A 21,005-nucleotide genomic window follows, 5' to 3' on the forward strand; every position below is an offset into this window, starting at 1 on the left:
AAAGGAGTTAGACAAAACGGTTGAAATGTTTCTAAAAAGGAGTTGGAAATTCGCCATAAATAAGCTGAACATTTCCAGAAAGGAGATGAACATTCTTACAAAGGAGCTGAACATTTGTAAGATGTGTGCGGAATATTGGCAAGGGAGGAGTTAATCTAAAGTGGCTTGAACATTTCCGAGGATGAGTTGAACATTCATAAAAGGTGGGATTTTTTTCATTAGAAAGTAGCTGAACATCCACTAGAAAGGAGTTGAGCGTTAGTCTGAAAGAACTTGAACAAAAATACTTGCTCTTTTATGTTCCATTATGTATGAACTGGGTTTAAGTATTTTCTCCGCATATGGATTAAGATAATAATTAAGGTTTGTTCTCAATCTTGCTTGTACTTTGTTGATAATTTAAGACTGCAAATGACAGGATCAAATGAAACTGACATATGTGCAGTTTTAGAGATGAGTTTATTAAGTTCTGAAATACTTTATTGGTGATCTATTATTTATCATTGGAAATCAAAGTACTTACCTGCAAGTTCAAGCGGCTTTGAGACTGTTAGTGAGTAAAAACTACTTGCCTGTATTTTGTATATGGTTGAAGGTTATCAATGACTACGTAATTAGGTTTTGATACATCTCTCTCACTTTTTGTTTGGAAGCTACACCTTCCTGGGCATTGCAAATCTACAAAAAAACTCACTTTGAATTGCAAAATAAAATATCAGCTGATTATTACTATCATTACGGTCTATCTCGCGTGACAATAATTCAAGTAGTCCTTAACTGAATAAAGATGATAATGGTATAATAGTGGTAATATGAACTGATTAAAGAGACCTACATTGACAGATAAACACAGATCAAACATTTATTGACGTAACAGTATTTGAGGAAAAGTACAAAACAAAATAGAGTAATGTATTGAAATGGAGAAATAATAGGAACAAGTATGACCTCCCCCGTCCCCCCTCCCCCCATGATGGGTTGTTCCATTTTCAGTCGTGTGATCACTTCGACATTGACTTTTGACCTACTAACTCCAAAAAAAAATTTGACTTGCCCAATCATACTATCACGTTTGAAGATACTGGGTTAAGTGGTTCTCAAGTTACTGCTTGCAAACCACTGTGACCTCGACCTATAACTTACTGACCCAGAAAACAATAGAGATCTTTTACTTCTTTAAGCCCAGTCATGCCACTAGGTTTGAAGTTTCTTGATCAAGTTATTCTGGACCTTGATCTTTGACCTATTGACCCAGAAAACAAGACGGGTCATCTACTCTATAAGCCCAATCACGCTGTCAAAATTGACGATTCTTGGTTGAGTAGTTCTCAAGTTATTGAGGGAAAACTGTTTTCATTTTCACACGTCCCTGTGATCTTGACCTTTAAGCTATTGACCTCAAAAATAATAGGCGTCATTTTCTTTATAAGCCTACGAAGTTTAAAAATTCTGAGTTGAGTAGTTTTTAAGTTATTTGGCGGACTGACCGACCGACAGACATATGTAAAACAATTTACCCCCGCTTGTTCGAATGGGAGCATAACAATACAAAGTGAAAGATATAAAAGAATAAAATCTGAAAGGTAGATCCCTCGGAAGCACCGAAACAAGGCAAACAGTGAAAATTGCAAGATATACGGAAATGTTATTTTATTAAGAAGAACAAGATAAGAAGGCAAAAAGGGAATGTAATAAAAGAGAAATAAAGAGTCAGAGAACAGAAAAATGCCAAAAAGTGGAGAAGAGGGGAGCAGCATGAGAGTTAAAAATAAGAAGAGGAAATGGAGAAAGAAATGCAAATAAAAAAGTAAGTGACAGCCTGGAGAAGAAGGATGGCATGGACGAAGAAAACCGGAAAAGAAGAAAGCATAGAAAAGAAATTATATCAGGATGAGAAAAAGAAGAGATAAGAGAGGAAATAAAAGGAAGAAAAGGTGAAGTGAACAACGATTAAGGAAATGAACGGCATTTCAGGGACAGACAGAGTGGAAAAGTAGGAAAGAAGAAAAATATACAAGGGACGTAAAAGGAAATAAAATAAGTTAGATGAAACACGAAAAATAAACAGATTTTACCATGCACGAACTGATACTCCACTAAGTAAGCCATTACTGGATAGCCGTCAGGTGTGGCGGCAGGTGACCATGTCACATTAACCTCTGTGGCGGAAAGGGCCGTTGCTGTTACGTTTGTCACGATATCCGGTGTATAAACTGAAGGAATAAACATAATATAGCTTGTTTACTTTTTATATTCATATTTATGAAAAGGATAGCAAACAGGTCATCATAAGGTGATGAATTGCCATGTTACTTTTATATGACACATGATATTCGGTTATGTAATGGCGGGCAGTTAACCTAACCGGTGTTCCTGGATTCTTAGCCTGGGTCCCTGGTTGCATGGCTGTTTTCTTTAAAAATACTGCAAACATTTTATGAGTAGACTTTAAGCCTCCAAAATAGCACATTTATATCTGACGGCTAAACCAGCAAGTTATTTTTCTATTTGATAACGTATAGCAAAGTGAAATTCCACACTAAGAAGTGACACTCAAGTTTAAAACAGCTTACTACCATACTGGCGTCGTTGTTAAAACGCTGAAATATATCAGTAATTAAAGACAAAAATGAACCATGCGAGTCACTGATCATGAGTACAGGCAGTGTTTATCTTAAGATTGCTTCAGTCTGTTGTTTATACAACGCCCAACATCTTTTTGTTTCTGTTTACTACTGGTATAAATGTGATATATTACATATGAACTTTTTTGAAGATTTTTTTTGCTAATGTATACAATACATTTGTATGTGTTAAAAACTTTAAGCATTTTGACAAAAATTGAACAGACTTATAAGTGAAATGAAAGTGAATGGAATATATTCTACTCACGCTGTCTTTCAAAGACGACCCAGGAGGTTGCCACATTAATGCCGAGTGAATTGTTTGCTATACACTGATAATATCCAGTGTCTTCCAGCCGACCATACAGTATCAGCTGCGGATTAATCTGAAGAGTTGTGCCCTGCAAATGATGATATTTTAAACAAAGCGTAATATTAGAATGAGTTGCCAGCGCGACAATTGTTACATCAAGATGCCAAAGGTCGAGGTTCAGCTGAATAGGTCTTAGAATTTCATACTGACATTGCATATATGAGTATACCTACTAAGCAATGTACACTGCAGTGATGTAACAAATATTTTGCTATCTTTACATGAAATATACTTGTAATAAAGGTTTGGCCAAGATAAAAGGTGTCAAATCATAAGGCCTTTTGGTGCTCTTGACATATGGGGATAGGAGAAGGGAAACTTAAGACTAAAAATAAACAGGTTATCTAGCCTACTCGTGTTTGCCGAGTTAAAACATACTTAACGATTGGATGACAAAAACATGGCACTAACATGCCGACCCATCCAGATCTTGAACTTTGAAGACAGGACGCTGATTTCTGCGCGCGTGGAAATTTTATGATAAGTTCTCTGCTTACGTTCACAGACTATTGGAAACTGAGTTACAAAGTTATGGCTTGCATACAGTGTTCAGACGCTGACCGACAAATGGACAGACAGGTGGACAGAGTGGTCTGACACTGGGCAGAATCTTTTTCAAATTTGTTTTCATAATCAAGTAAACGAAGGCTGTAGACTGAAGTTGGTTCATTTGCTTTATATAAAACAGTATCGTACTCTTGCAAAAAATTTTATCATCCTTCTAATTGTTCGGTTTAATTGACGTGAGATTAAAATTAAAATTGGCTACTCAAAAATGCTAAAGTATCTTAAGGCAAAGACATAATGATGTTTTGAATTTAAATTTACGATGTTTGATTGTTTTTGTTGTCTCGTTGCAACATTAAACATGGCGTCTATGGGTTTTCAATAGGAATATGACATTCTAAATGAATAAAAGAATCTAGTTTGTATTTTAACTAAGAATATAATCAAGATCCGTGTTGAAAATTATTTCGAATTGAGATGCCAGTATGATTACTTCAGTAGATTATATAGTAACTAGAGATGCTTTTAAGAAAAGCGCATGTCACCCACAACTGCCTTGTTTGTCTGGATTGTTCAGAAGCATGGTTCCTATCAAAAATGTCTAGTTTGTCAAACATGTCTAGTTTGTCTGGATGGTCTGGACGAGTGGATCCAATTGGATGGTCTGGACGAGTGGATTCAATCAATAATTCAAGGGCCATAATTCCAAAGTGCCTGGGTGGATTTGGCTAGTTATCGAACTTGGCCGAGGTCTTATGGTCAAACACATTGTGTTCAAGTTTGGTGAAGATCGGATGAGAATTGTTTGACTTAAAGTGCGGACAAGTTTTGTGACAGACACACACACAGACTGGAGTAAATCAATACGTCTCCCACACCACTGTGACACACATCCATTTACTCGATAACATCCATATTCATTTTGTAAACTGTGTTATAATATCAGATTTACAGACCTTTTAAATATATTTTTAATGTAAAATATTAACGATATTTGATATATTAATTTAATTTATCCTACCCATAGTTCCCCTCCTACATAATGTTCATCATTTTACTACAATTGTAGACATATTTTATTTTAAATTGAAAATCCTTTTTGCTTCTGCTCTTGTATTTTTCAAGTTTATGTAAAACTGATCCACCCTGTCACACACTCCGACAAATGACATAAAAGAGCATGAAATTTTGCAACGCACTTAGATGGAATAAAATGTTAATACAAACATGGAGTAGGTAGTTTTATTAACTAAATATAGAATGGTCAGCGTACACCAAAGTAAGTGTTTGATTAAATGTTACCACCACAGTATGCTTTTTTACATTTATAATGTTTTTCCTGTTCTAAAGTTTTTTAAGGTGCCGGAGTAGGCATGTTTGTTATATTACTTAATTAATTACCCATTCAGTAAAGTACACATATTGAGCGTCATGGAAACAACTAGGGTTTGCGTACCACATGGATCAGACCAGCCTCTGCATACGCGCAGTTGGTCAGGATCCATGCTGTTCGCTAACAGTTTCTCCAATTCCAATAGGCTATAAAAGCGAACAGCATTGAGCCTGACCAGACTGCGCGGATGCGCAGGCTGGTCTGGATCCATGCTGGTCGCAAACCCACTATGTTGGTTTTCTCATGGCACGGCTCATATGGCTATATCAGGTCTACTGTACAATAATGCAGTTTCAGACTTTTTGCATAGTGACAGTTTGGGTAAATACAAAAGCTGACTGTAAAGATCACGTTGGCATCCCACCGGAATTCTACTTTTAGACCATTCGAATTTTCAAGCTTTCTTAAATCAGATTGTTGAAGAACTTATTTTATATTTAATCCTTTTTTTTCATTATCTAGACCACCTTATTTCATAAGCATGTAGTTAGTAAGGTAGTTGATGGTCATATTTTTCTCTTTTGCTATCTATAGAAAATTCAAACTGGCTGTCGATATATTTATTGAAACTTAGATTTTTATGTAAAATTGTTTACAATTTTTGAAATCATGTTGCAATTGCTATAGGCGTTTATTTAATGATTACGGTCATGTTACCAAAGGGGGTAAGTTTAATGATTACGGTCAAGTTACCGACGGGGGGGGGGGTGGGGGGGGGGTAATGTTGTTCTTTTATTAGAAGAAATAAAGGTATTATATGTAATATATAAGATGGCTTGTTAAAATAGATGAAAAGTATTGTACTCTATTTGTAGTCAAATTATTTCAACGTTATAGCTACACCATTTTTTGTTCAGAAAAAAAGAAACAACACTAGATCTAAGTTTCATTGAGTCAAGGTACCCGAAAGTTTAATCAAAATCATGGACTTTTTTCGAACTTATAATTGTACTAGTTGGTAAACGAATTATTCACCCACACTCAACCTTGTATGATTTTACAGTTCTATTCAAACATAATACGCAATAGACTTATGCAACGTAATTGTTGGCTGAAATAGCAAAACTGGTCTCTTACAAAGGAGTAATATACGATAAATCATCACCTCGGTGCAAAAACTTGATACCAGAATTGACATGAAGAAGCAGTTAACCCCTTGTCACAAAATGTCACCTGGCCCCGTGTTCACAAAACATTTTTCGGTCTCAGCTGAGTTTGAGTTTGAAATTTTGATATCAATTTTACTATAACTTCAACACTTAATTCCAAATGAAACTGACCATCAATACTGATAAGTCATTTGAAAATAGTTGTAAACTTAAAATTTAGTTTTAAACATGCTATTTAAATATAAATGACAAATAAAGTTTCATTATCAAACTCAGCTGAGACTGAAAATGTTTTGTGAACACGGGGCCAGAACACTTAAAGGTGGTTAATCAGATTTTGGTCAACTAATGGATTTTTAAAAACTTTACCATTGAACTGATTATTTACACTTATTTGTGTTCATCGAGTTCTTAATACACATCAGATTTTCACTGGAAGTACTTTTAAACTTTGATTTTTCCCATCCTGGTAGCGTTCTTTTAACATAAGTATAAATTTAATAAACATATTTTGCTTAAGGAATATTATGAATATAAGCACTACTGTATTAGAGTTGTCAAAGATTTGCATTGACAAGTATATATTTATATTGCGCAACCAAGATAGATTTAAAATAAATTAATTCCGAAGGTACAAGTTGTTCAAAACTTGTCTTTTGTTTCAAATACTTGGAATATTCCAATATATATCAAATGCAAATGTAAAACTAGAAATTATATGGAAATTAAAAGAAATAGTCCACTTTTTAAACACTTTTGTACTAAAGGGAGATAATTACAAAATTTCATAAAAAATAATAAGCCATACATTTCCAATAGGGATCTAACTCTATGTAATGGGTCTTTTTGTTCCTTAAATAAATCTCTAACAGAATATATGAAAACTGAAAAGCGTCAGAAAATGTTGCTCAAATGTGAATGACCACCTTAAATGGATGACAAAAAGCGTGTACGGATATAGTTGCAATGTATCATGAAACTGGAGAATGTCACGTCGCTAAACTAGAGTCAATATATGATAAGTATGTGGCAAAATAATACTTCGTCTCATAAAACAAAATTATATAAATAACCTTGAAACTAAAGATTTGATATGAACAATTCTAGACCGAAGCGGTTATAAAACGTAGTATAGACGATATTTGTTTGTTTCAGTGTAAGACTGAAATATCTTTCACGAGTGAATACCAGATACAATATTTTCACGTGTGACATAGCCACGAGTGAAAATGTAAGATACTGTGTTCATGAATGAAAGACTTTAGATCTTACATGTAAAACAAACACATGCCGTTTTACTTCATGTTTTGACTTAATCTACCATGACAGTGAAAAATATATATGATTTTTTCACTGTGAAAATATAATATATATTGCATATTAATATTTCGATAATTCATTGAAAATACTTAAAGGGAAAGGCAATATTGTTATTATATTAATTCCATCTACTAGGATTTCTTAAATCATTTAAAAAAGTGAAAAAATTGTCCAAATCGGCTTGAAAATGAGAAAGTGATGAGCACTCAAATAATCAAAATGGCGGCCATTTTGTTTCCATGGCAACAAAAACAAGAGGACCATGATGGTCCTGAATCGCTCACCTCTTCCCACATGACCCAGTTTTGAGTATGACGTCGTTTTTTCTATTATTTGACACAGTGACCTAGTTTTTGAGCTCATGTGACCCACTTTCGAACTTGACCTAGATATTATCAAGATAAAAATTCTGACCAATTTTCATGAAGATCCATTGAAAAATATGGTCTCTAGAGAGGTCAAAAGATTTTAATAATTTTAGACCTACTGACCTAGTTTTTGACCGCAGTTGACCCAGTTTCAAACTTGATCTAGATATCATCAAGATGAACATTCAGACCAACTTTCATACAGATCCCATGAAAAGTATGGCCTCTAGAGAGGTCACAAGGTTTTTCTATTATTTGACCTACTGACCTAGTTTTTTAAGGCACGTGACCCAGTTTCAAGCTTGACCTAAATATCATCAAGGTGAACATTCTGACCAACTTTTATGGAGATCCATTCACAAGTATGGTCTCTAGAGAGGTCACAAGGTTTTTCTATTTTTAGACCTAATGACCTAGTTTTTGACCGTACATGAACCTCTTTCGAACTTGACCTAGATATCATCAAGATGAACATTCAGACCAATTTTCATACAGATCCCATGAAAAATATGGCCTTTAGAGAGGTCACAAGGTTTTTCTATTATTTGACCTACTGACCTAGTTTTTGATGGCACGTGACCCACTTTCAAACTTGACCTAGATATCATCAAGATGAACATTCAGACTAATTTTCATACAGATCCCATGAAAAATATGGCCTCTAGAGAGGTCACAAGGTTTTTCTATTATTTGACCTACTGACCTAGTTTTTGAAGGCACGTGACCCACTTTCAAACTTGATCTAGATATCATCAAGGTGAACATTCTAACCAATTTTCATGAAGATCTCATGAAATATATGGCCTCTAGAGAGGTCATAAGGTTTTTCTATTTTTAGACCTACTGACCTAGTTTTTGATGGCACATGAACCAGTTTCGAACTTGACCTATATATCATCAAGATGAACATTCAGACCAACTTTCATACAGATCCCATGAAAAGTATGGCCTCTAGAGAGGTCACAAGGTTTTTCTATTTTTTGACCTACTGACCTACTTTTTGACGGCACGTGACCCAGTTTCAAACTTGACCTAGATATTATCAAGGTGAACGTTCTGACCAATTTTCTTGAAGATCTTGTGAAATATATGGCCTCTAGAGAGGTCACAAGGTTTTTCTATTTTTAGACCTACTGACCTAGTTTTTGACGGCACGTGACCCAGTTTCGAACCTGACCTAGATATCATCAAGGTGAACACTCTGACCAAGTTTCATGAAGATCTTTTGAAATATATTGCCTCTAGAGAGGTCACAAGGTTTTTCTATTTTTAGATCTACTGACCTAGTTTTTGATGGCACGTGACCCAGTTTCGAACTTGACCAAGATATCATCAAGATGAACATTCTGACCAACTTTCATAAAGATCCCATGAAAAATGTGACCTCTAGAGTGGTCACAAGCAAAAGTTTACGGACGGACGGACGGACGCACGGACGGACGGACGGACGGACGACGGACGACGGACACCGCGCGATCACAAAAGCTCACCTTGTCACTTTGTGACAGGTGAGCTAAAAAACAAAATGGCGGATTTATTAAATGTCTTGATACATATTTGAACTGATTTACTTTTTTCTGTAAGATTAATTTCTCTGTTTTATCCAGCTACAATGAAAGAAATTGCCATGTTCTACCTCTTACGCTCAAAAATCGAATATGAAATTAATCTATTTAAAAGGTCATTTGCTAAATGAAGGATTCAGCAGTGTGTAAATGACGTCATAAACACACTAAAATGGCTGTCTCCATCATCAGCCATTTTCTTTAATTTCAAACTTCCATATCTTTTTCAAAAGTGGTCCAATTTTAAAAAAAAATTTCAGCGTTATGAAAAGCTCGAGGATGGCTTTGATATAGAATTAACTTTGTGTCAGGCATTCCTTGCCCTTTAAAGAAGGGTTAGAGTACACCAAACTGTTTACCTGTACACCCGGAGCTGGGTATATCTTATACCCGTTTTTGTACCATTGTACCGTGGGTTCCGGGTTGCCTGTTGCTTTGCACGTCAGCCTTGTTATCGCTGCCAGGACGTTAGCGGAGTATTCTGACGGTGTCACAGTAAATTTCGGCGGCACTGTAGGAAAATAAAGCAGTTTAAACTTCCATTCAACCATTTTTCTTCAGAATTATTTCAAATAGAAACTTTTAAATGTTTCTGCTTAACAAAGGTGACTTTCCATTTCCATTGACATAAGAACATTTGTACTGAAAATTCCATTCACAAATTTTATTAACTATTTCACGTGCACTGTTTCACCTTGACAAATGAACTAATGGCATTTTCAAGCTTCCATAAAATCGTCATGTATTTTTATTTTTCAGGTAAAAATTTGACATCATCGTGTGGACATGGACTGACGTGACTACACAATTGCCATTCCTGTAAGGTTTCCCTAGTTTGAAATGAGCCTTTTCACCAGAAAGCTTAAGTAGCTTAAACATTCTCGACTAAAGCGTGTAATATTTCCTTAACCATTTATATATGAAGTGTGGTCAGAAGAACTTAAAAATCATTCTTCTTTTCTTTTTGGTGCAACGTAATTCTGCAGCAATGCACGTGTTATCCCACATTAAAGCTACGCGTGTGTGTGTCCTAAATATACCGACAAGACATCAGGGGACTAAATAAAGTCGTGGTACATCTAACATTCATTGCAAATTGATAATGTGTGATATTTTTGCTATTATTTGCTATAATTAAACACACAAATGGGTTTGACATTAACAATGCTTTGTCTCACTTCTTTTTTGATATGTGCTTTTCTCTTTCGGATTCAGACTGTCTCAAATATCGGCTGCATACTGTCATTATATAACTCATTATTATTTCCTTTAAAAGCGGCACGTGTTCAAAGGCACAATAGCCATGAATGCGTCAAGAAATACAATTGAAACTCGATATCTCCACCTTGCTTATCCAATAAGTCTGGCTATCTCAAAGACAGTTTCAATTCCCGTCTCAAAATACGTGCACAAAATATCATTTTAAGTCGAATTTCGGTTATCACGAAGTAAAACATTCGATCTCTTGAAATTCTTGATACCGGGTTTCTCTTGGAATTCGTGATACCGGGTTTCTCCTGGAATTCGTGATACCGAGTTTAAACTTTAGTTTAATTTAGTTTGACTGAATAAGATGTTGATATAAGCTTTTATTGCATGCACGTTCTAACGCTATATTGTCTTTGTTCAACAACGTCTGCAAAGTTACAACTCCAAGCTTTTTTTTTTATATAATTTATCACGGTATTTCAGGGTATATTAATATATGAATGGATGGACTGCAGGCCGAAATTATGAGTTCATACGTAGGTAAAACAACTATTTCAAAACGTTACCTTTAAAACTTAACACTTAGTTGTTGTTTATAGTTATAAGATACTATCTATATTTTAGACATGAAAATCTAATCTCCAGTTGCAAAAACAGCCGTTGCGGTTAGTTTATGCTAATCTGTTTTAGGTCGATTGTGAAACAAGTTCTACAACTTATATTAATCACTCTCGACAACTCATTCCTGATGGAATCCATCGCCACGAGGGTATAAAAGAAGAGGCAAGTTTCCCTTTTAATGCCGAGTGCCAAGCAAGGGAGCTACTGGTACCATTTTTCACGTCTTTGGTAAGAGAGATCGAACCCTCGACCACCCGCACTCGAAGCGGACGTACTACCACTAGGCTATCGAGGCGGTTAAAAGGGGATAGAGATTAAAAAATATCGGACAAAAAGCAAAACTCCCTGCTATTCACAACAAAACAACTAAATTTATTTTATTTTTTATCGATAAGTGTATATTACTCATTGTTTTAAATCTATTTTTAAACAAAAATGAAGTTCCTACTGTATTATTTAATCTATATTAATAGTACTTTCCATTGGTCTGAACACGGTCACATGTTAAATGTCCAAATGTGGACTGGTCTATCAGTACCATTTATTAATCGAAGGGATATTCACTGAAAATTCACTGAGTGAATAGCAAACAGTATAGACGGATGTGCAAGTTGATCTTGGTCTGCACTGGTCGCAAAGGCAGGCTCACTTGCCGCCAGCAGGCTAAAGGTTAAAGATAAAAAGTCGTATTGATTCGTGGGCGGGGTCAAAAGCACTTATTGAACTCCAGCAGTAACACAAATGTGTTTTACAAACAGCACTTGTTATCATTTCATTATACTATACAACTGGTAAATAAAGATATATTATCAGAAGGAAGAGCTTGACTAGAAGTAACTGGGCTCGAATTAATGCACTGGAAGCAGTGCCGCTCATGACACCGTGTAACCAAGTGAACTTTAAAGTCATAAAAGGTCTTGTTTTACACCCCTTCAAGTCAACAGTTATTTTAATGTTCTTATACCTCATAGACCATTGATTAACAAATTGCTTATGCTTTCTCGGGAATCAGCTGTGACTCGAAATATACCGACGTCGTTAAAAAAAGCTTCATTTCCTTTTCGAAATAGATAACGACGAGTAGCACTGTATGTTATAAGGGGCAAAGTAATCGTTTCCAAGCAAATAAGCCTAGCAGAAGGTGTTTTCTACTTCACCTTAACAATTAAATATATAATGAAGGTCAATGGTACGAGAAATATAAAACTTCAAAATAAAATTAAGTAAACTTTAAAACTCGAACCTTTCACTTCAAGATGGTAGTCCCTTGCCAGGTTTCCATTGGCGTGTTGTACAATACATCTATATGTGCCGGCATCGTCGCTTATTGTGTTTGTGAACTGAAGATTCAACCGACCCGATAAATTGATTTTTCCTCTTTCGTGACGTACCTCGCTTCCATCTACGAAAGAAATGCTAAATGAGGCTTATGTACATGCAAGTTTTCAAGTTAATGTCACTATAAAGGTAAAAGAAATGTATTTTTTAAAGCTAACCTAAGTAGTTATCGGGTACTTGAGCATTCGTTTTCTTAGGAACATGTACACGTATTCCGGTTCTTGTTGATTAACGTTTTCAGAAACTTTAGCTGAATAACTTAACTATAAGAAGCACTGTGTCGAGAAAATCAGTGGAGGTGATTGGTGTCTCGAGCAGACAATAATTCCTAACGGATTATTTTTTTATGGGGATGAATCTCATAAATCTGAAGCGTTTGACATGCAGGAATCTCAAAGCAAAAAAGTAAGTCTCTTAACAGAACAAACTTGCACAAGTATAAAATATTCACAATCAACCAAGTGCCTTTGCACACGTAGCAAATGGTTTTAAAACGAGGTGCTTACGTTATACAAAGAGGAAAATACGTACTTGAGTATCTCCATGAGATTTTTACATTTTGACCTCCCTCGACGAGGCACTCGAGAAGGGCAGGTCTACCCGATATTACACTGAGATTCTGAGGTGTGTTCAGCAGTGTCGGTATTCCAGGCAATTGTCCTAAAATAATGATAATGTAGTTAGTACATAAACCCTGGTGATATTTCTGACTTCGGGGTTTGCCTATCTGTGTCAGTATTCCTGATAAATGTCCTAAAATAATCATAATTTTGTAAGTACATAAACCTGATGATATCACCGACTTTTAGGTTTGTCCATCTGTGTCAGTATTCCTGACCAATGTCCTAAAATAACCATAATGCTGTAAGTAATAAAACTGATGATATCACTGACTTTAAGGTTTGTCCATCTGTGTATGTATTCTTGGCCAATGTCCTAAAACAAGGATAATGTAGTATGGTCATAAAAACCTGACGATATCACTGACTTTGAGGTTTGTCCATCTATGTCAGTATTACTGACCAATGTCCTAAAATAATCATAATGTTGTAAGTACATAAAACTGATGATATCACTGACTTTTAGGTTTGTCCATCTGTGTATGTATTCTTGTACAATGTCCTAAAAAAGCATAATGCAGTATGGTCATAAAACCTGATGATATCACTGACTTTGAGGTTGGTCCATTTGTGTCAGTATTCCTGACCAATGTCCTAAAATAACCATAATGCTGTAAGTAATAAAACTGATGATATTACTGACTTTAAGGTTTGTCCATCTGTGTATGTATTCTTGGCCAATGTCCTAAAACAAGGATAATGTAGTATGGTCATAAAACCTGATGATATCACTGACATTGAGGTTTGTCCATCTATGTCAGTATTCCTGACCAATGTCCTAAAATAATCATAATGTTGAAAGTACATAAAACTGATCATATAACTGACTTTAAGGTTTGTCCATCTGTGTATGTATTCTTGTACAATGTCCTAAAAAAGCATAATGTAGTATGGTCATAAAACCTGATGATATCACTGACTTTGAGGTTTGTCCATTTGTGTCAGTATTCTATTCATGACCAATGTCCTAAAATAATCATATTGTTGTAATCACATAAAACCTGATAATATCATCTTTGAGATATGTCAATCAGTGTTAGTATTCAAGGCAAATTTCCTACAACTTAATCCGTATATTCTAATAAATATCATTGACTTTGAAGTGTGTCTATTAGTGTCAGTATTGCTGGCAAATGACCTGCAATCATTTCTGTTTAGGAATATATTTACAATGTAACTAGAGAGAGTTTCCCTGTAAATATCCTAAAATAGCCATTATCTACTTGATATATGCTATGTAATATAACCATGTGATTCTGGGGTATGATCATCAATACTCGAATACAAGGCTTATGTCCTAAAATATTTTATCTGACAAATAAAATATATTATACCACAATATTTGGATTCTGTCTTTCATCAACGTTTGAATTCAAGGCAAGCAACATCGAACAATATTTATTTGCTTAATACATGAAACATGATAATATCAAGAAATACTCTGGTGTGTTTATCAGTATAGGATTCTGTGACAACTGCCTCAAGTGATGATTACGTTTGTAGCAAAATAGGTTATATAACAATGATATTCCGAGATGTTCTTTCGTACTAGACCTCTGGGCAAATAAAGTATTAAAGCACTAAACCTGATAATACCAAGAGATTTTGAGTCGAAATCATTCAGTGTAGGAAGTAAAGGCAATGTCTAAAAATCATTTCTTGTTTGATGCATTATCAAACAATGTGATTCTTAGTTCAGTTCTAGCTCGATTGTTATGACTGCTTCGAGCTTATTTGCAAGATTTTGGAGTCCTGGAAAATTCAGTACTGGTGTCATATGAGACGTGGTTAAGAACCTAGTTGGCCTCGAATCCACCGCCCGCGGGTTAATCGGCCGACATTGTAACCACTAGACCACCGCACATCTTATAAATGTCATTCTAAAGTTTTGATCACGACAGGTATTACATGCAAACGTCCTTAAATGATCAAAACAATAATTATGTAAAGGAACATTGTAAAAATGACATGCATTCATATGTACCCGATTTCAAGGCGAATAGCATAAAATAATCAACATTTATCGCCAACCCTGACATTATCATGAGATTCTGAAAATGTATTCAACATTATTGGCATTCCAAATAATGTTGTTTATATCAAACATGCTTTATGCTATGAGGTGGATTCATCACTGACAGTTATTATATACATAAACCCTGATAATATCTCGAGATTCTGAGATATATTCAACATTACTGGCATTCCAAACAATGTTGTTCATATCATACAGTCATGCTTTATGATATGAGGTGGATTCATCACTGACAGTTATTATATACATAAACCCTGGTAATATCTCGAGATTCTGAGATGTATTCAACATTACTGGCATTCCAAACAATGTTATTCATATCATACAGTCATGCTTTATGATATGAGGTGGATTCATCACTGGCAGTTATTATATACATAAACCCTGATAATATCTCGAGATTCTGAGATGTATTCAACATTACTGGCATTCCAAACAATGTTATTCATATCATACAGTCATGCTTTATGATATGAGGTGGATTCATCACTGACAGTTATTATATACATAAACCCTGATAATATCTCGAGATTCTGAGATGTATTCAACATTACTGGCATTCCAAATAATGTTGTTTATATCATACATGCTTCATGCTATGAGGTGGATTCATCACTGGCAGTTATTATATACATAAACCCTGATAATATCTCGAGATTCTGAGATGTATTCAACATTACTGGCATTCCAAACAATGTTATTCATATCATACAGTCATGCTTTATGATATGAGGTGGATTCATCACTGGCAGTTATTATATACATAAACCCTGATAATATCTCGAGATTCTGAGATGTATTCAACATTACTGGCATTCCAAATAATGTTGTTTATATCATACATGCTTCATGCTATGAGGTGGATTCATCACTGGCAGTTATTATATACATAAACCCTGATAATATCTCGAGATTCTGAGATGTATTCAACATTACTGGCATTCCAAACAATGTTATTCATATCATACAGTCATGCTTTATGATATGAGGTGGATTCATTACTGGTGGTATTTCAGGAAAATAACAAATCTCAAAACCCCGGTATTTATTTTGTATAAACCTGACAATATTATGAGATTTTGAGATGATAATTCAAAACAATTCTGATTTTTTTTCTTATACGAACATGCTCTAAGATATTAGGTGTATTCGTATGTTGCGGAATTCCAGGCAAATAACTTCGAATAATCAGTATTTACTGTAAACATAAACCTGATAATATCATAAGATCTTTATCGTATATGCTATATTTGTATTCATCAGTGGTGAAGTTCCAAGCAAATAACCTCAGTTTTAATTGTATACATACATGCACATTATATCGTGAGAATTTTAGACGTTTGTATCAGTGATGGAATTCAAAGCAGATTGCTTAAATATATAAAATCTGTTTATTTCAGCAGACGTCAGAGTTTTATTCCAGGCAAAGGTCCTAACAGTTATGAACAGTTTAAATTATATTGTTTAAGATGACTACACTGTGGATTTACGTCAGCGCAAATAAGAGATCATTTATTTGATATAAAGACAAAAAAACTAATAATGTATGTCTAAGTTAATATATTTCATCCTAAGTTTTTTTCCTAAGTATGAACTTTCAAAACATATTTGTGTCACAGAATATAACTTGTATCCTTAAAAAAAAGGCATCATTAATTCATTTTTAGAGCAAATGTATCTTATTTTTGTTTGACTGAGATTGTAAGAATAGACGAATAGTTAAGATGATTCTGCTTAAAATAATGTTCCTGAAACACCTTACTCGTAAGTTTTAACTAATTCCTAAGTAGACGGGCCCCAGTATAATACACTTGATTATGTGAAGAATGTAACACTGCTATAAAAAATAACACAAATATTAATTCTTTTAAGAAAGGAGAACGCATACATAATTGCCTTAAAATGTGCATTGTGGTGTCAAATTCATCTTCCTCGTATGCTGTCCAAAAACAGGAACTGTGGACTATTTTAGACTAGGAAGAATAGCAATGTCTTGCTTGTTTCATTAATCCAATGCATTTAGCTGTCTGTAGGAAGCCATTTAAATTCATGATAAAGAAATAAAGGATCGTGCTATCACGTAAATGCTGATTGGAATGACAAGATACTACCTGAATGAACCGATAGAAAGGCACTTTTCTCTAAAACATCGCTTGAGTGAAGACTTGTGAAATATCTACACGTGTATTCTCCGCCGTCTGTATCTGAAACATTGTACAGCTGCAGAATACCCAGGTGACTCGTCATACTGTAAAGAAAAAAAGAATATTTGCATCTGACAAATGTATAGTCGCTTATTCTGGCCTGAACTTTGGAATAATATATCCCAAAAAGTGATTTGTCGGTGAAAAAAATCGTTATTTTGAGTTCAAATGCAAAGGAATTATATCACGATACGCATCTGAACGACAATGATTTTATCCAAGAGTAAATTACTGTTTGAATTATATTATTTCGATTCTAACACTTTCTCAATGATTACTATCTACTCCTTGGAAAGATATTCACCAACTATTTTCCTGTCAAGTACGCCACTATGATGTTTGAATACTTTACTTGTGGGCACAGTGGTTCTTATAGTATACCTAGGGTTCAGGCATTGCATGTACCATGGAATTTTACTTTCTGGTCAGGATCCATGCTGATCGCTAACGGTTTCTCTAATTGCAATAGGCTTTGAAAGCGAACAGTATGGATCCTGACCAGACTGCGCGGATGGTCTTGATCCATGCTGGTCGCAAATGCACTATGTTGGTTTTCTCATGGTGCGGCTCATTTAATTTTATCGTTTTCAAAAAATTAGTGTTCCTGTTCAAGAAAGTATATTATTTTGGCATTAAATAATGACAGTATCTTTCAAAGGTATGGAATGTAAACAACATATGATGCTTCTCATAAAGTTTTCTAATTTATTAAATATTTGTTATCGAAAGCGTTGTATTGTACTAGATGCAAAAAGATTGATCCAAGATTGGTTGAAAGCATAGAGTTGAAACAGGGTGTACAATACATTATTCGGGGATAAACTCATTGAATAGCATGTTAAAATCTTTTTAAACTTACTATGTAGAAACACGGTAATTAACTTTTCTATATAGAATGAACACTATTCAAAATCGAGCTACACCATTTTAACGTTTTTCGAAAAGTACATATTTAAATAAAAGTCATGACAAAGGCAAAAGGATAGTCATATATAACGCTTTTAAAAATCATTTTTCCAGTCACTCAAGCATGCTGTATAATCAAAAAATGAGCCGTGCCATGAGAAAACCAACATAGTGGCTTTGCGACCAGCATGGATCCAGACCAGCCTGCGCTTCCGCGCAGTCTGGTCAGGATCCATGCTGTTTGCTAACAGTTTCTCTAACTGCAATAGGCTTTGAAAGCGAACACCATGGATCCTGACCAGACTGCGCGGATGCACAGGCTGGTCTGGATCCATGCTGGTCGCAAATGCACTATGTTGGTTTTCTCATGGTGTGGCTCATTTAGTTTTATCGTTTACAAAAAAAATAGTGTTCCTGTCTCAACTCAGTTACAAATTGACTAAGAAACATACAGAATGCACAAGTTGAATACTTCTTTGTGAAATGCGTTACTTTTTATGATTCAAGCTCGTTCTTCGCAAATATGTGCTAAATTTGGCAAATACAGGAGCCATTTCCTGACAGATTTTTTTTTTCAAATTCCATATCTATTTATTGAGGAATGTTTCTATTTTGGTTGACTTTCTACATCAAGAAAGTATATTATTTTGGCCTTAAATAATGACAGTATCTTTCAAAGGAAGGTATGGAATGTAAACAATATATGATGCTTCTCATAAAGTTTTCTAATTTATTAAATATTTGTTATCGAAAGCGTTGTGTTGTACTAGATGCAAACAGATTGATCCAAGATTGGTTGAAAGCATAGAGTATTGAAACAGGGTGTACACTACATTATTCGGGGATAAACTCATTGAATAGCATGTTAAAATCTTTTTAAACTTACTATGTAGAAACACGGTAATTAATTTTTCTATATAGAATGAACACTATTCCAAGTCGAGCTAGACCATTTTAACATTCTTCGAAAAGTATATATTTAAATAAAAGTCAAGACAAAGTCAAAGGGAGAGTCATATATAACGCTTTTAAAAATCATTTTTCCAGTCACTCAAGAATGCTGTATAATCAAAAAATGAGCCGTGCCATGAGAAAACCAACATAGTGGCTTTGCCACCAGCTGCTCGCTTTCAAAGCCTATTGCAATTAGAGAAACCGTTAGCGAACAGCATGGATCCTGACCAGACTGCGCGGATGCGCAGGCTGGTCTGGATCCATGCTGGTGGCAAAGCCACTATGTTGGTTTTCTCAAGGCACGGCTCAAATGTACTACTCGTTTTTGCTCCATGTTTCCGTGATGACTTGTTTTTCTCTATCAAGACGCAACAGCTTATCAAAATAAAAATGACATACTGGATATGAAAATGCCGGAAACTATACTGATGAGAAACGACGGAGAAAACTATATGAAGTGTAATTTGAATGTTAAAATTCTGTATTCATACGACAATAGTCACTTGTGTGATGATATGGTTTTGTAACCTTTCCATAATTAACTGAAAACAAATTAAAGTATCAGACCGCGACACCAAAGGCTTCGCTATTATGTCATTTGATGAATGATTATATAACTTTTTGGATGAAAGCAAAAACACTCGTTTGGAATAACTAACCTTCCTGAAACGACGAAGGATGGTGTATCTGAAATAGCTGTAATTTACAATTTGATTATGATGAATAAATCAAGTTCAGCTTGAAAAGCTAGACGACCTTGGCCCAGACTGCATGAAATCTAGGTTTGCAGACTATGATTTGGGACTGTATCAGACTGTTAATGGATTAAATCAGTCTGGGTGAGATATTTGTCTGCGGATTGAAGCAGACAGGGTAAGACCTTGGTCTAGGACTTAAATGGACATGGTTGCAGGCAGAATCAGACTTGATCAGATCTTCGTTTGCGTTTTGAATCAGATTGAATGAGATTTTCACATAAACTTGTTAATTCTACGTTTACATACATTATATAAAGTCATTTTTCATGTTTTTAAAAATGAAATGTTTTCAAACTAAACTTAAGTACCACCAATGTCAGATTGATGAACAGACGAATATTATATGAAAAAGTGTTGATTCAAGTTGATGGACTTATGCTAAGTCATGACCAATATATATATATATATATATACAGTTTATTTTTGTCTCATCAATATACGACCATGACAATCTATATAAACATTGTGTAATTATTAATAGTACATTGCCACTCACATTTGTGTAATAAGAGACAATAGTAAAAGAGATAAAAAGATACTCTTGACCTCTTATATACATTCTTAATTCAAGAGAGAGGAGTTCTTATCTTTGCCCTAAATCTATTACTAAGTTAAGTACAATTCCATAATAAAATGAATGGATCGGTATGATTTAACCAAAGGGAGATAACACATTTTCTTAAGTCATGAAAATGAACAATGTTGCATTTAGATGGATTCACAATCATACCATTAAAACACATAAATTATTTAAAATGTCTGACAAATATTGCAAGTCTTCCTCATTGTCAGAAATAAGAACAATGTCATCAGCATATAAAAGTATACAATTTTTTTCATTCCTATAAAGATACTTACAAAAAGATTAAAAAGTAAAGGTGACATCTTAGACCACAATGTACCAAAACCAATCTGTATACAAACCATTTATTCTAATACTAGAAGAAAAATTACAGTCTAGTGACTTTACAGTTGTGACAATCTTTCCATTAAAACCTACATCTGGGTAACACATTTTATTCCATAAAATATTTCGATCAATGAAATCGTACGCTTTCTTAAAATCTATAAAGGCACAAAAGGTTGACTTTTTAGCTTTCT

The 21,005-nt window shown here is 34.6% G+C and overlaps 1 protein-coding gene across 2 annotated transcripts in view; it reads right to left on the bottom strand.

The window, feature by feature from the left end:
• Window positions 1–21,005, bottom strand: part of LOC123566465 (protogenin-like) — a 144,946-nt gene that overhangs the window by 23,906 nt on the left and 100,035 nt on the right. For both annotated transcript variants that reach the window (XM_053549819.1, XM_053549818.1), the window contains exons 4-10: window positions 17,194–17,330; window positions 12,959–13,087; window positions 12,333–12,491; window positions 9,619–9,770; window positions 2,893–3,025; window positions 2,076–2,213; window positions 573–678 (exon numbers count right to left, since the gene is read on the bottom strand). In XM_053549819.1, the coding sequence (XP_053405794.1) occupies window positions 573–678; window positions 2,076–2,213; window positions 2,893–3,025; window positions 9,619–9,770; window positions 12,333–12,491; window positions 12,959–13,087; window positions 17,194–17,330 (954 nt within the window). The remainder of the gene's footprint in view (window positions 1–572; window positions 679–2,075; window positions 2,214–2,892; window positions 3,026–9,618; window positions 9,771–12,332; window positions 12,492–12,958; window positions 13,088–17,193; window positions 17,331–21,005) is intronic.

Source organism: Mercenaria mercenaria, chromosome 8 (assembly GCF_021730395.1).
Source record: "Mercenaria mercenaria strain notata chromosome 8, MADL_Memer_1, whole genome shotgun sequence".
NCBI lineage: Eukaryota > Metazoa > Mollusca > Bivalvia > Venerida > Veneridae > Mercenaria > Mercenaria mercenaria.